Consider the following 14,600-nt stretch of genomic DNA (forward strand, 5'->3'; position numbering starts at 1 on the left):
ATTATACCCGGTGCTGTGAAGCACTGTGCCAACCACTGCACTACCAAGCGGTCCCTTGGCAGTCTTCTTAGGCAGTCTCTCAGCATCTGGGATAGTTTGCATTCATTCTGGATTGGGCAGGCAGTGGATGATGTGGCAGGCAAGTAGTTAGTGACGTAGTCAGTTCCTCCCACCACATGCACAGACTTGATTCTCGGTACTATCCTGAGTTTCCTCTACACCGAGTGCTCATGGGCCAGAGATTCCCAGACGTTAATAGCCATGTTATCTTTTCCAAGGAAACTTTGAGCACTCCCCTGAATCATTTCCTCTCTCTGCCTGGTAGTCCTGTCCAGTGACAGAATACAGGAAGGAATGTCTGTTTCAGGAGTCTGCTGTCTGTCATGCAGACAATGTAGCTGCCCAATGTAACTTCATCCTTAGTGCTGGGATGTTGGCTCGGGAATGAATACTGACCTTGGTCTGCTTCTCCTGATGAAGTTGGAGAATTTTGCTCTTGGATCAAGTAAACTACATTTGACACTCCTCTATATTTCAACAGCAAGATCACTGCAGAGACACGATCATTTATTACCCTGTTGGTTCCGCTGCCATTTCCATTTGTGTCCAGGATCACCAGACTCCTGATGGTGCTGAGCTGGAATTGCATTTCCTTCACTTTAGGCAGATGTTATTTTTTTTTCAATAAAGAGATTTACCTGGGTAGGGTAGGATTCTGACTTGGACTTGAGTGTAGCTACGAGGGGTGATTGATAAGTTTATGCTCTGTGGTAGAAGGAGTCAATTTTAGAAAACCTAGCACATTTATTTTTCAACATAGTCCCCTCCTACATGTACACACTTAGTCCAGCAGTTGTGGAGCATATGGATCCCTTCTTTGTAGAAGTCAGCGTCTTGGACCTCCAGAAAGTAGTCCACAGCTGGGGTGATTGATAGGTTCGTGGCCTAAGGTAGGAGATGAGTTATACAGCTCTCGTTACGTGCACATGCAGTTCAACTCTTTGAGTGATTATGCAGAAAGTTTGAAGTTAATAACGCATCTTCTGCTACCTTAGACCATGAACTTATCAATCACCCCTGCTGTGGACCACTTTCTGCAGGTCCAAGACGCCGACTTCTACAAAGAAGTGATCTGTTTGCTCCATGACCGCTGGACTAAGTGTGCAAATGTAGGAGGGGACTATGTTGAAAAATAAACGTGCTAGGTTTTCTAAAATTGATTCCTTCTACCATAGACCACGAACTTATCAATCACCCCTGGTATGTTGCAGTGTGCCATTCAGTTTCTTGGGAACCTGAAGGAGAAGTGGTGCTGCTCAGGAACGAATGCAAGTTGTGTATTTGATGCAATTTCATTCTCTGTGCAAACTTGGGTCAAGAGGGGTAGCCAATTACTGTAATTTCTCATTAACAGGTCTATTTTTGACTTGCCATTGGCACTACTGTAAATCTAACCACCTTGTTAGCTTCCCTTCCTCCAGTGATAGGAAGGAGTGTGCTCAGAAGGTGGGAAAAATGTGCCCAGGGCTGCACAACAAGGTGTATGTTTTTTGTACTCAAGCTTTTCGACTGGCTGATGGCTGCTAATTCAAGCAATATTCAAACTCCTGTAAGTTCAAGATCCTGGACAAAACGTCCACAAATACAAACTATGCTAAAGCTGTTCAGCACCTCCTTGTGTGTCATTTCAACACAAGCAATATTTAGAAAATAGCTCCGACTTGCACTTGCTTGGAAACTTTCTTTATAGGTGAATGGAGGTTTCTCATTTTAATGGAGCAGTTTTCACTATTGCCGTGACTGAGGCCAAAGGTTCATGCAAGAGCAGAGCGGGTAGCATCCCGACGAGTCACAATATTCTGTAAGTACAACAGTAATAAAATCTGCTCTCATTTTACAGAGACAGGCCCAACCAAGTGTCGGACAGAGAGGGCACAGCAGGCACAGGAACAGGCCAAAAAACCACAGGAACCGGTGTTTATTCCAGAGTGTAACGAGGATGGCTCATTTGCTCAGGTAAGCTAACGGGAGGGAGTGTGGAGAAGAAGCCTGTCTCCTCATATATAAGAGTGTAAAGGTGTTAAAGGTTTTTAGGTTGGTGAACTTTAATCAGAAGCGCCGTTTAGTAGATCAGTTTTTATTTGTATGGACTCCAATGAGCACCTTGGTGTTTTATCACATCAACCTGTAAATGGAGATTGTTATGTTTCCCTTGGGCTCTTTATATTTCTGTGCTTATTTTGTCTTAATTTATTTATTACTTCCTCAATTACTGTGTCTTTCTCTTCGCATTGCGCCTGTGGTCGTGAACTCACTTTCGTGAACTTCAGTTCTGAATGTTGTTTGCTTACTTTTATTGTTGCACAATTTGTTTTTTTTCAACGCACATTGGGTGTTTGACGGTTTTCTTTTTTATTGGGTCTCTTTGTTTTTGTGACTGCCTATAAAGAGACAAATCTCAAGGTTGTATAAAGTTTATATACTTTGAAAATAAACTTTGACTGTTGAAGTACAATTTGAGGAGGTTTTTGAGATCTGCAAATCCTGTCTCATCACCACCACCACACTTCCCTTCTATATATTGTACACTGGATGGAAGTGAAGATTTTATTGCTAATGCAATAAAAGTTAACCACTGATTTTAAGGTGTAGGATCTTCCTGTTTCTTTTCCAGTTTAAAACCTACCAGAGATGTTTCTAACTAGATTGTGAGAACAAATACTGATGTAATCGATGAAGTGAAGACAACTTCACTATTCAGGAATAACTTGCTAGTTGCCTTAACTCCTTCAACTGTTGCAGAGTTTCCAGTCTGACCCCTCTGAGTAGAGGTGTTCATGACAGTGCTGTGTATAATGACAGGTATAATGACACAAGCAAAACCCATGAGCATTTCCCCGCTTGTAAGTCTTACACAAATGTGATGAATGATCAGCCAACTCATGAGTTGATTGATGGATAATGCTGTCGTACAGAAAATATTTTTCCACATTTTTCTGTACATTCTACAACATCTGTCTGACTTAATTTCATATTACTTTTGAAAAATGGAATATCAGATAACAAAATACTGCAGGAGTATATTAGCGTAATGCTCTAACGGTGCCAACTAAAGATCGGGGTTCGATTCCAGCCGCTGTCTGTAAGAAGTTTGTACATTCTCCCAGTGATCATGTGGACTTCCTCTCACACTATGGTTTAGGGTAGTATGAGGTGTCAGGGAGGGGTAGCACCTCTGGTGGGGGTACATGTCGCGTCCTTTTCAAGGTGGTTAGTCCACCTTTGGCCCCCATCTGGCGCACAGCTCTCACCTGTGGCTCCCCGTAGCTGTTTGCATGCGACAGTAGCCACACCCTGGGCAATGGCTTCGACAAGCCGGCTAAACCAGGTGAGGGTAGCCGATGGGTCTCAAACCCTCGGTGAGATAGGGAGTTGTCTATCCCAGCATGTGAAGACAGACTCCAGCGGATTGAGCGGACGAGACCGATAGAAGGTCCAACGGTCAAGAAGGCGGTCTCTGCAAGCGTTGTGGAACGTGTAGAGCAGGACAAGACACAGAAGATGTCCTGGTCATCCACAGCGCCTAGTCGCATCTCCAGCCATCTAGACTCAGTCTTGCCACTGGATCCAGACGGGAATTGGGAAGAGAGAGTGAGGCTGATGCTACGCAACTCTTCCTCACTTAAATCCAAACCACGTGCTAGTCTCGAAGCCATCATAATAGTGTTGAGGTCCTCATTGACGTCGACGATGGATGAACACATGGTTTAGGGTTAGTAAGTTGTGGGCCTGCTATGTTGCAGCTGAAGACAGGGTGATATTTTGGGCTGTCCCCAGCATATATTTGGACTGTGTTGGTTGTTGACACACATGGCACATTTCACTGTATGTTACAATGTACATGTGACACATACAGCTAATCTTAATTGCACTGGAGTACCAGTCTATGTCATGACTATTCAAATCCCGATGTGGGACTTAAATTTATAACCTTCTAACCCAGAGATAATTAACGGTGTCCTTTGCACACTGTATGCAAGAGATTTTCTTTCACCATATAGTTTTAATTGTTCCTCTTATTTACTATTGTTGGGTTTGGGAATCTTTTCATTTAATTAGTTAAAGTTCAAAGTAAATTTATTATCAAAGTACATATATGTCACCATATACATCCCTGGGATTCATTTTCTTGCAGGCATGCTCAATAATTTGAATAGCCATAATAGAACCAATGGATTTTAAGCCATTGAGACCTTTAAGATGGAAGATATCTTTCAGGAAGAATAGATTTTGCTTTGTGAGGGATTGCTCTGTTATATGAACCCACGGGTCCATTCAAGAGCAGGGAAAAACTTTGTGTGGGCAAGTTTGTATCCATGCCAGCCTCTGTGGGTCAATAATCTCAAGCAGAGGGCAGGGAAATGGTTGTTTATATGAGGTAATATAAACTCATTTCTGTGGCTGCTTTGGTGGAAGTGTCAGGCCTGAGGAAGTACATTAGTGAGAAAATATTGGATGTGGTCAAGACTAAATAAAAGAACAGTAACTTTTTAGATACATAGAGTCATGTTGTGCAGAATCAGGCCCTTCTGCTCACAGAGGCTGCACTGACCCATTTACAACAATCCTACTTTAATTCCATCTTTCATTCTCATCTCATTCTCAGTCAATCCCCCCACCCCCGATTCTGCTACTCACCTATACAACTTGAGGCAATCTGCAGTGACCCAGTAAACTACCAACCAGCACATCTTTTGGATATAGGAGGGAACAGAAGAGCCTCAAAGAACCCCACATGGACACAGATCGTGGGCGGATGTTAAGGCGTAATCCTAACAGGCAGTGAGAAAATGGTGCTGAAAATCTCTTCTTGAACTTGAGGGAGCAGTGATTTCTGAGGGTGGTGTATGACTTGGGGAATTTGGGGGTGGTATTCCCGTACCCCTATTACTCTTGATCACCCGGGAGCAGGAAGTGTTGTGGGAGAGGCTTCGGTGGCTTTCCAAAGCCAGAGCCACTGCGTGCTGGGGGTGCAGGGAATTACTATTTCGTGGAATATGTGTCTTCACCAAGTGTGTGAGCTGTGATTGGCCATTATATAAATGTGCTTCCTATTCCTTTTAACAAGTTAATATTAGTAAACTTGATCAGTGACAAAATGCAATTCAAGAGCTGCACAGAAGCGAAGTCCTCCTGAACAGATTTATCATTGTGATGCCGAATGTGGTGTTCGCACTGACAGGACCACCTCATCAAGGTGAAATGAAAACAGCAGTATACCCATCCTGCTCTGTGCTGTGTGTTGTCAGACTAGGGTATAAAATTGTTATTTTTGTAATAGTCTAACTTTTCCTATGCTTGCTTATATATTTGTACGATCACCTATAGCACTGTGAAGAAGTCTTAGGCACATACAGTATTTTAGCTAGGGAGCCTAAGACTTCTGCACAGTACTGTAGTAATTTTATGTATTGCACTGTACAGCGGCCACAAAATAAAATCATGACACATATGTGAGTGATTATAAACCTGATTCTGATATGAGTCTCTATTGTGGTCTGAGAATGGGAAGGGAGAAGTTAGAGGGGAATCCTGGTTGGGAAAAAGGGAAGGTAGAGGGGAGGGAGAGGGAAGCACCAGAGAAACATTCTGTAATGATCAATAACCCAATTGTTTGAAATCGGATGACCTTGCCTGGTGTGTCAGGGCTGGGGGTATCTGCACCCGTGCCAAACCCCACCCCTGGCACCCCTTCTCTGCCACCTGTCCCATACCCCTCCCACTGTGCTGCACCCTCACCATTCCCAACTTCCTTTGCTTCTGCCAGATTTACAAACTCGCTGTCTGCTCCACTTTGACAAATTACTGTCCAAAAGTTTTAGGCACCCGAGCGAAATAAATGTGCCTAAGATTTTTTGTACAGGAGTGTATATGTGGAATTGTTCAGTGAGTTTTCAGTAATTGTAGTATAGCTGATTCTGTATTTTTCTAGAAGTTTCTCTACAGCCTGTATAATGACACTGAACTTGACTATTTCATAGGCTACTTCTTATCACCAGAATGTGCTTTAGCTCTCTGGTGATCTAGATTTTCGTATAATATGATCACAACTTCTTTATCTCTTTGTCTTTTTTTTGTTCTCCATCTTCATTTTCTCTCTACAATAGAGTGAGTTGGTTACCATAATTTTTTGTTTTGAACACCTGATAAAATGACTATAATTGCAAGATTTGTGCCTCATTCGCGACTTCTGAAGAACCTCCTGGATCAATATCGCTGGATGCAGCAATGTCAATGCTCATCACTACTGTCATTAACACAAAATGCTGGAGGAACTCAGCAGACCAGGCAGCATCCTGGAAAAAAGTACAGTCCACATTTCAGGCCAAAACCCCTCGGCAGGATTGAAAGTCGACTGTACTCTTTTCCATAGATGCTGCCTGGTCTGCTGAGTTCCTCCAGCATTTTGTGTGTGTTGCTCGGATTTCCAGCATCTGCAGATCTTCTCTTGTTTGAGATATGATCACAACAGACAATAGATAATAGATGCAGGAGTAGGCCATTCGGCCCTTCGAGCCAGTACCGCCATTCACTGTGATCATGGCTGATCATCCACAATCAGTACCCTGTTCCTGCCTTCTCCCCATATCCCTTGACTCTGCTAGCTTTAAGAGCTCGATCTAACTCTCTCTTGAAAGCATCCAGAGAATTGGCCTCCACTGCCTTCTGAGGCAGAGCATTCCACAGATCCACAACTCTCTGGGTGAAAAAGTTTTTCCTCAACTCCGTTCTAAATGGTTTACCCCTTATTCTTAAACTGTGGCCTCTGGTTCTGGACTCCCCCAACATCAGGAACGTTTCCTGCCTCTAGCGTGTCCAATCCCTTAATAATCTTATATGTTTCAATCAGATCTCCTCTCAGCCTTCCAAATTCCAGAGTATACAAGCCCAGTCGCTCCAATCTTTCAACATATGACAGTCCCGCCATCCCTGGAGTTAACCTCGTGAACCTTTGCTGCACTCCCTCAATAGCAAGAATGTCCCTCCTCAAATTTGGAGACCAAAACTGCACACAATACTCCATGTGTGGTCTCACCAGGGCCCTGTACAACTGCAGAAGGACCTCTTTGCTCCTATACTCAACTCCCCTTGTTATGAAGGCCAACGTGCCATTAGCTTTCTTCACCGCCTGCTGTACCTGCGTGCTCAGTTTTAGTGACACTACTATCATGATGATGTTAATACCAACGTGAGGCTGATTGTAACCTAAAGTGACTGAGTTTGCTCTGTGACTACATCTAAAGAAAAGCACAGAAAGGCATAAAAGGCTACAGACCGAGTGGTGGTAAGTGTGATTGGTGTTGATGAGTAGTTGACCTGGTGGACCAAAAGGCCTGTTTCTGTGCTGAGTGACTTCGTGTCCCTCTGGCACCTAATTATCATTGAAAGGGCAAGAAGTTGGTGTTGGTGCTCTGCTTAAATAGCCAGATGCAGAATATCCAGTCAGTCTGGTTGATGCTTTCAAACTCAGAGTTGAGTTTATTATCATTAGTATATATATGCACAGGTGCAGTGAAAAACTTAACAGTGTCAGATACATAACACTCCAGGGAAACATTAAAAAACCGCAAGTCCATTGTTGTGCAAAGTGGTCAAAGCGTTGCTCTACTAAGCAGATGATTGGGGGTGAGCGGGTTGGTTCGTGAATCAAACAGTTGAAGGGAAGTACCTGTTCTTGGACCTGATGGTGTGAGACTTCAGGCTTCTGTATCTTCTCACAAACAGAATTTCTGCAGATTCTGGAAATCCAAGCCACACACACAAAATGCTGGAGGCATTCAGCAGGCCAGGCAGCAACTATGGAAAGGACTGCAGTCGATGTCTCAAGCCGAGACCCTTCCTCGAAAGTGGGGGGGGGGGTGGTCCTGAGGAAGGGTCTTGGCTCAAAACTTTGACTGTACTCATTGCCATAGATGCTGCCTGGCCTGCTGAGTTCCTCCAGCATTTTGTATGTGTTCTCTATCTTCTGCCTATTCACCAGTGAAAAGGACCTTGATAATTGTGGGGATGAATTATAGCAGACTGAAACGCTTGAGGTGTAGACATCAAGAAAGGATGTGCTGGAGCTTTTGAAAGGTGATAAGTTGCTGGGACTGGATGAGATATACCCCAGGCTGCTGTGGGAAGCAAGGGAGGAGATTGCTGAGCCTCTGGCAATGATCTTTGCATCATCAGTAGGGATGGGAGAAGTACCAAAGGATTGAAGGGTTGCAAATATTGTTTCCTTGTTCAAATAAGGGAGTAGAGATAACCCAGGAAATTATAGACCAGTGAGTCTTTCTTCAGTGGTGGGCAAGTTGTTGGAGAAGATCTTGAGATGCAGGTTTTATGAGCATTTGGAGAGATATAATCTGATTAAGGATAGTTAGCATGGCTTTGTCAAGGGCAGGTAATGCCTAACGCGCCTGATTGAATTCTCTGAGGATGTAACAAAACACATTGAAGGTAGAACAGTGGATGTAGTGTATATGGATTTCAGTAAGGCATTTGGTAAGTTTCCCCATGCAGGGCTCATTCAGAAAATAAGGAGGCACGAGATCCAAGGAGACCTTGCTTTGTGGATCCAAAATTGGCTTGCCCACAGAAGGCAAAGGGTGGTTGTAGATGGGTCGTATTCTGCATGGAGAATGGTAACTGGTGGTGTTCCGCAGGGATCTGTTCTGGGACCCTTCTTTGTGATTTTTATAAATGGCCTGGATGAGGAAGTAGAAGGGTGGGTTAGTAAGTTTGCTGATGACACCAAAGTTGGGGGTGTTGTGGATAGTCTGGAGGGTTGTTAGAGGTAACAGCGAGTCATCATTTGGATTCAGAACTGGGCTGAGAAGTGGCAGATGGAGTTCAACCCAGATAAGTGTGAAGTGGTTCATTTCAGTAGGTCAAAATTGAAGACAGAATGTAATATTAGTGGTAAGTCTGTTGGCAGTGTGAAGGATCAGTAAGATCTTGGGATCCATGTCCATAGAACACTCAAAGCTGCTGCACAGGTTAACAGCGTAGTTAAGAAGGCGTATGGTGTGATGGCCTTCATTAACTGTGGGATTGAGTTCAAGAGCCATGAGGTAATGTTAAAGCTATATAAGACCTTAGTTAGACCCCACTTGGAGTACTGTGTCCAGTTCTGGTCACCTCACTACAGGAAGGATATGAGCAACACACACAAAATGATGGAGGAACTCAGCAGGCCAGGCAGCATCTATGGAAAAGAATGCAGTCAATATTTCAGGCCAAAACCTTTCGGCAGGAAAGATATAGATACTATAGAGAGTATGCAGAGGAAATTTACAAGGATGTTGCCTGGATTAGAGAGCATGCCTTATGAGAATCAGTCGAGTAAACTTGGCTTTTTCTCCTTGGAGCGACGGAGGATGAGAAGTGAGCTGATAGAGGTGTATAAGATGATGAGAGGCATTGATTGTGTGAAGGCTTTATCCGAGGGCTGAAATGGCTAATGTGTGAGGGTATCATTTTAAGGTGCTTGGAAGAAGGTACAAGGGGGATTTCAGAGGTTAGTTTTTCCACACAGAGAGTGGTGGGTGCTTGGAATGCACTGCCAGTGACTCTGGTAGAGGCGGATACAATAGGGTCTTTTAAGAGACTCTTAGATAGGTACATGGAGCTTAGAGAAACAGAGGGCTATGCAGTAGGGAAATTCTAGGCAGTTTCTAGAGTAGGTTACATGGTCGGCACAACATTGTGGGCCGAAGAGCCTGTAATGTGCTGTGGGTTTCTACGTTTTATGTTCTATATTCTGCCTGATGGTAGGTGTGAGAAGATGGCATGGCTTGGATGGTGTCATGGATGATGATGGATGTTCCCTTCTTGATCAGTGCCTCCTGCAGGTACTACTGATGGTGAGGAGGGAAGATGATGGAAAAAGATTGTAGAGCATCAGGAAGTGTGACTAGATATCCAGACTGCTTGTAGCTGCTGTATTTATGTTTTTATGTGATATATTTTGAAAGCTTAAAACTGCAAATGCCAGAAATCCAAAATAAGACAAGAAAATGCTGGATATACAAAATGGGTTGGAAATGGCTAATATTCTATCAGATGGAAATGTCATACTCTGAAATGGTAACCATTTCCATCTCCACAGATGCTGAATCTTTCCAGCATCTACTGTAGCTAGTTTTTCTTTTTGTTGTTGAAGGTTATTTCCTGGCAGTTGTGATACTTACTGCTCTGTCAGCCCATGGCTGCACATTGTCCAGATCTTGGTGCATGCGGCCATGAGCAGCATCTTTATCCTGAGCAAATGGAACAGGACTCTGCAATCATGGGAACATCTGGACTTCTGAACCTGTATAACCACAGAAAACGTTGTTGGCTAGACTCTGACTGCACAGTTTGTCTTGTGCTTTATAACTAAGGATATTCTGTCAGTAAGGTGTTTGATTGAAAATGCTGCAAAGACTTGGGGAAAAAAGGAAGGCACAGCCAAATAGTGAATAGCAGTTCTATTTATGAGGAATGCACTACTGTTACAAGCATGGCACACTGACAAAGACTCTCACATTTAAGTTCTGCATCAATAAGGCACTGGGCTTTTTTTGACAGGCATATTTAAAAACAATTCCTGTCTGTTCTGCCACATTGTGATATGGAAAGAATTAGTTTTGTTTCATGCAATAATCTGGGCCAGTTTGATGTTTTCTGTGAGATTCTTTTATATAGCACAGGATGGTAAGATTGGGACTGTTGGGGAGTGCATTCTGGTTCAAGCCCATAGACTTCAAGAGCTACATGAGGGCAATTTGCTGTACAACGTGTCAGAGACTGCTGAAGCTATTTATCATGTTGGTTGTGTGCAGCCTTGCTACTCCCCATTGTTATTTTCTGTATTGATCTTCCCATAGATGTGACTGGGCAGACAGGCGATCTGATCTTGGATACCAACCTGTGCTTTATTCATCTTAGTGGGGAAAGATGCCTCATGAATTCAGTATTCAAAGGAGCGAGGCTGTCAGCAACTGAGTCCTCTTAGATTATGAGTACATTGATAATATTTTTACCTCACCGCCCCTCCCCACTCTCCGCTACTCAAAGGGATCACTCCCTCTGCAATTCCCTTGTCCATTTGTCTCTCCCACTAATCTCCCTCCAGAGCACTTATCCCTGCAGGCGGCCCAAGCGCTACACCTGCCCATTTACCTTCTCCCTCACCTCCATTCAGGGCCTCAAACAGACCTTTCAGGTGAGACAACGCTTCACCTGAGAATCTGCTGGGGTCGTCTATTGTGTCCGGTACTCCCGATGCGGCCTCCTCTGCATCGGTGAGACCCGTTGTAAATTGGGGGGGGGGCGCTTCATCGAGCACCTCCACACCATCCGCCACAAGCAGGACTTCCTGGCGGCCAAACATTTTAATTCGGATTCCCATTCCCGTTCTGACATGTTGGTCCATGGCCTCCTCCTGTGCCAAGATGAGGCCACCCTCAGGGTGGTGGAACAACACTTTATATTTCATCTGGGTACCCTCCAACCTGATGGCATGAATTTTGATTTCTCCTTCTGGTAAACAAAATTCCCTACCCATCCACCCTTCCTCTCTACCCCACTCTGACCTTTTACTTCTTCACACCTGCCTGTTACTTCCTCCTTGTCCCCTCATCCTTCCCTTTCTCCTATTGTCCACTCTCCTCTCCCATCACATTCTTTCATCTCCAGCCTGTGACCTTTCCCACCCACCAGTCCTTTTTACCTGACACCTCCCAGCTATTGTCTTTCCTCTCCCTCCCTCTTTTTATTCTGCCATCTACCCCTTCCTTCTCAGTCCTGGAGAAGGGTCTTGGCTCGAAACGTCGACTGTTTACTCCTTTCCATAGATGCTGCCTGACCTACTGAGTTCCTCCAGTGTTTTCTGCAGGTTACTCTTAGATTTTGCCTATTACATTGGAGGGACATTGGCGATTACAGTTACAAAAGAAAGGAAGTGATGTTGAATAGGGAGTGGTTATCACCACCACCTCACAGTTCCTGGGTTTCCGTTTGATCCTGACCTCAGGAAATGGCTGTGGTATTTGTGTGTTCTCCCTGTGACTGTGTGGACTTGGTCCAGGTGCTGTTATATTGATTGACTGCTGTAAAATATCCCTTAGTGTAGGCTAATGGCGAAGAGAATGGATGGACATGCTTGAGGCGTTCTCTGTGAGGGAGAAAAATTTGCACTGCATATTTTCTTCAACTGTTCCATCCTCCCCTAAAATTGCACGCCTTCTTTGAAATCAAAGAGAAGATTGGAAGCTGAGGTAGCTGCTAGTTTGTAGGGTTGTTTGCTGAGCTTGGAAATTAGGTTGCAAACGCTTTGTTGCTAGTTGAGTTGACATCAGAGCGCATCATCAGTTGGACACCCGAGGAACCAATGCTCACGATGGTCAGGGTTACGGGACCCAACAGAGACTAGCGGCTGGCGCGACAGCCAACCAATCAGAACAACGAGTCTGATCAATACAAACGAGAGCACTCGGCAGAAATAACACGCAACTGTGCACCGATGATGTCAGCTGGACTGGTGACGAAAAGTTTGCGACCTAACCTCCGGGCTCGGCGAACAATGCTACAAACTAGCATATCTTCTTCTAATTGACATTTCTACCCTGGGAAAAGAATTCTTACTGTCCACCCCTTCTGTGTCCCTCACAATTTTACAAACTTCCACCAGGTCTTCCCTCAGCTGCTGGCATTCAAGAGAAAACAATTCAAATTTGCGGGCGTCAAAGGTTCTGTGGAGAAGGCAGGGGTTGAGAGGGATAATAAGTCAGCCATGATCGATTGGCAGACAGACTCAATGGCCCAAGTGGCCTAATTCTGCTCCTAATAGCTCATACCCATCCTGGTAAATGTCTTCTGCACCCTTTCCAAATCCTCTGTGTCCTTCCTATAAAGGGGCAACCAGAAATGCATGCAAAGCTCCAAGTGTAGCCTGTGCCATACGTCAGTGTTGTTGAGGGTGCTGCCACTTGCTGTATATGTTCCCCATGGGTATGGATCCAGTAGGCTGAGTGGTAATTTACTGTGTTGTTATAAGAAATGGTGCATGACTATGGGCTGCAGTTGAATTTTGTATATAGTTTTGGTGGTATGGTGATGTCAAAGAAATGAAAAATGTCCTGTGTATATAACTAGGATGTTGCCATGAAAGCGGAGTTTGAAGAGAAATTTGAGAAGGTAGTGCTTGCCCCACAGGAGCACTGAAGGTTAAGTTGACGGCAAAAAGACTACAAAGCAATGGAATGACTAGTGATCTGATGGAGGCAGTAGTCAGAAATTCAAGGTAATCTCAAAGAATTTGAGAAGAGACTAATGTAACTGTTCTGCAAAAGATGATTTGTGCGGAATTCTCTGGCACAAATTACTTGACCACTTAAAGCAGCTGCACTAGGCTTTAAAAGGCCCGAGTATTTAAAGGGTATGGAGAAAGAATAAAGAGTGGCTGAAGTAGGTGAGATGTGTGAAGAGAGACTGGAGAATTTTGAAATTTGAACAAGGTTTGAATGGCTGAAGGCAGCAACATGTCAGGGACATGACCGGCGCTGTGCTGTAGTGGCAACAAAAACAACCAGTGTTTGCATTGCACCTTTCAACAGAGCTAAATGTGATGAGGTGCAGTACATGAACTTTATCAGGGAGAAATTGGGAGAGAGCCAAATAAGAAAACAGTAAAACAGGTCATCAAATGTTTGCTTCAGAAAGAACATTTTGAAATGTACCTTAAAGGAAAAGTAAAGTAAGAAAGGTTTGGGACTTGGGGTCTTTGCAGCTGAATTAAACTTGGAGGTGATTGAGATTAGAATTGGGAGAGTAGTTAACTCATAGGGTTGTAGAGCTCGAGCAGGTAACTGAATAAGATCCATTCTGCTTCATCACCACACTTATAAAACCTCCAGAGAGTTAATCTAGACACATGAGTAATGAGAAATATGATCTTTTGTCTGTCTTTCAGCTTTCTATATTTGATCTAGTTGTCCTGGGAATAAACATCGATCAATGTACTAAGAATTTGAAGATTATTTTTTAATGGTATTGCCCTGCTGGTTCTTGCCAGAATTTGTTCAAGATTCTGAAACTGGATACCTTAATTTGTCAGTGCAATTAGCTGACATTTCTAGTTAACGTTTTCATATTTTTCGAATTCTAAGGAGACTTGTTTGGATATTTTTACTGTGCGCTTTTGAGAAAAAACAGCTCTTAACTGGAGTATTTCAAAGCAGTAATGTCCTTTTGGCTATGCCAGTGAGTGATTCTCATAAACAACTCTGACTAGATCATGTGAGAAGGGTTGATTTTTTAGTACATAAAAAAAAATTAAGACCAGGAATTTGGTTAATCTCATATATAACTGACCACCATTCAGTTCCCTAGAGGCTTTGAGTCCACTAACCAAACTTGGTGGAGCCCTTGAAAATTTATGAATATTGACTATTTTTGAAAATCATTAAAAGTATTCTGATCTGAATTCTCCAGATTGAATGTTAAGTATTTCTATGATTACCTTTTATTTTTTGGCCATTAAATATTTTTGTTCACCTGGCTTCACTTCT

The 14,600-nt window shown here is 43.6% G+C and overlaps 1 protein-coding gene across 3 annotated transcripts in view; it reads left to right on the forward strand.

The window, feature by feature from the left end:
- smoc1 (SPARC related modular calcium binding 1) overlaps window positions 1–14,600 on the forward strand; it is a 248,922-nt gene that overhangs the window by 37,055 nt on the left and 197,267 nt on the right. For all 3 annotated transcript variants that reach the window (XM_063052100.1, XM_063052091.1, XM_063052109.1), the window contains exon 3: window positions 1,901–2,016. In XM_063052100.1, coding sequence (XP_062908170.1) covers window positions 1,901–2,016 — 116 coding nt within the window. The remainder of the gene's footprint in view (window positions 1–1,900; window positions 2,017–14,600) is intronic.

The sequence above is a fragment of the Mobula hypostoma genome, chromosome 1 (assembly GCF_963921235.1).
Source record: "Mobula hypostoma chromosome 1, sMobHyp1.1, whole genome shotgun sequence".
In the NCBI taxonomy this organism is placed as follows: Eukaryota; Metazoa; Chordata; class Chondrichthyes; order Myliobatiformes; family Myliobatidae; genus Mobula; species Mobula hypostoma.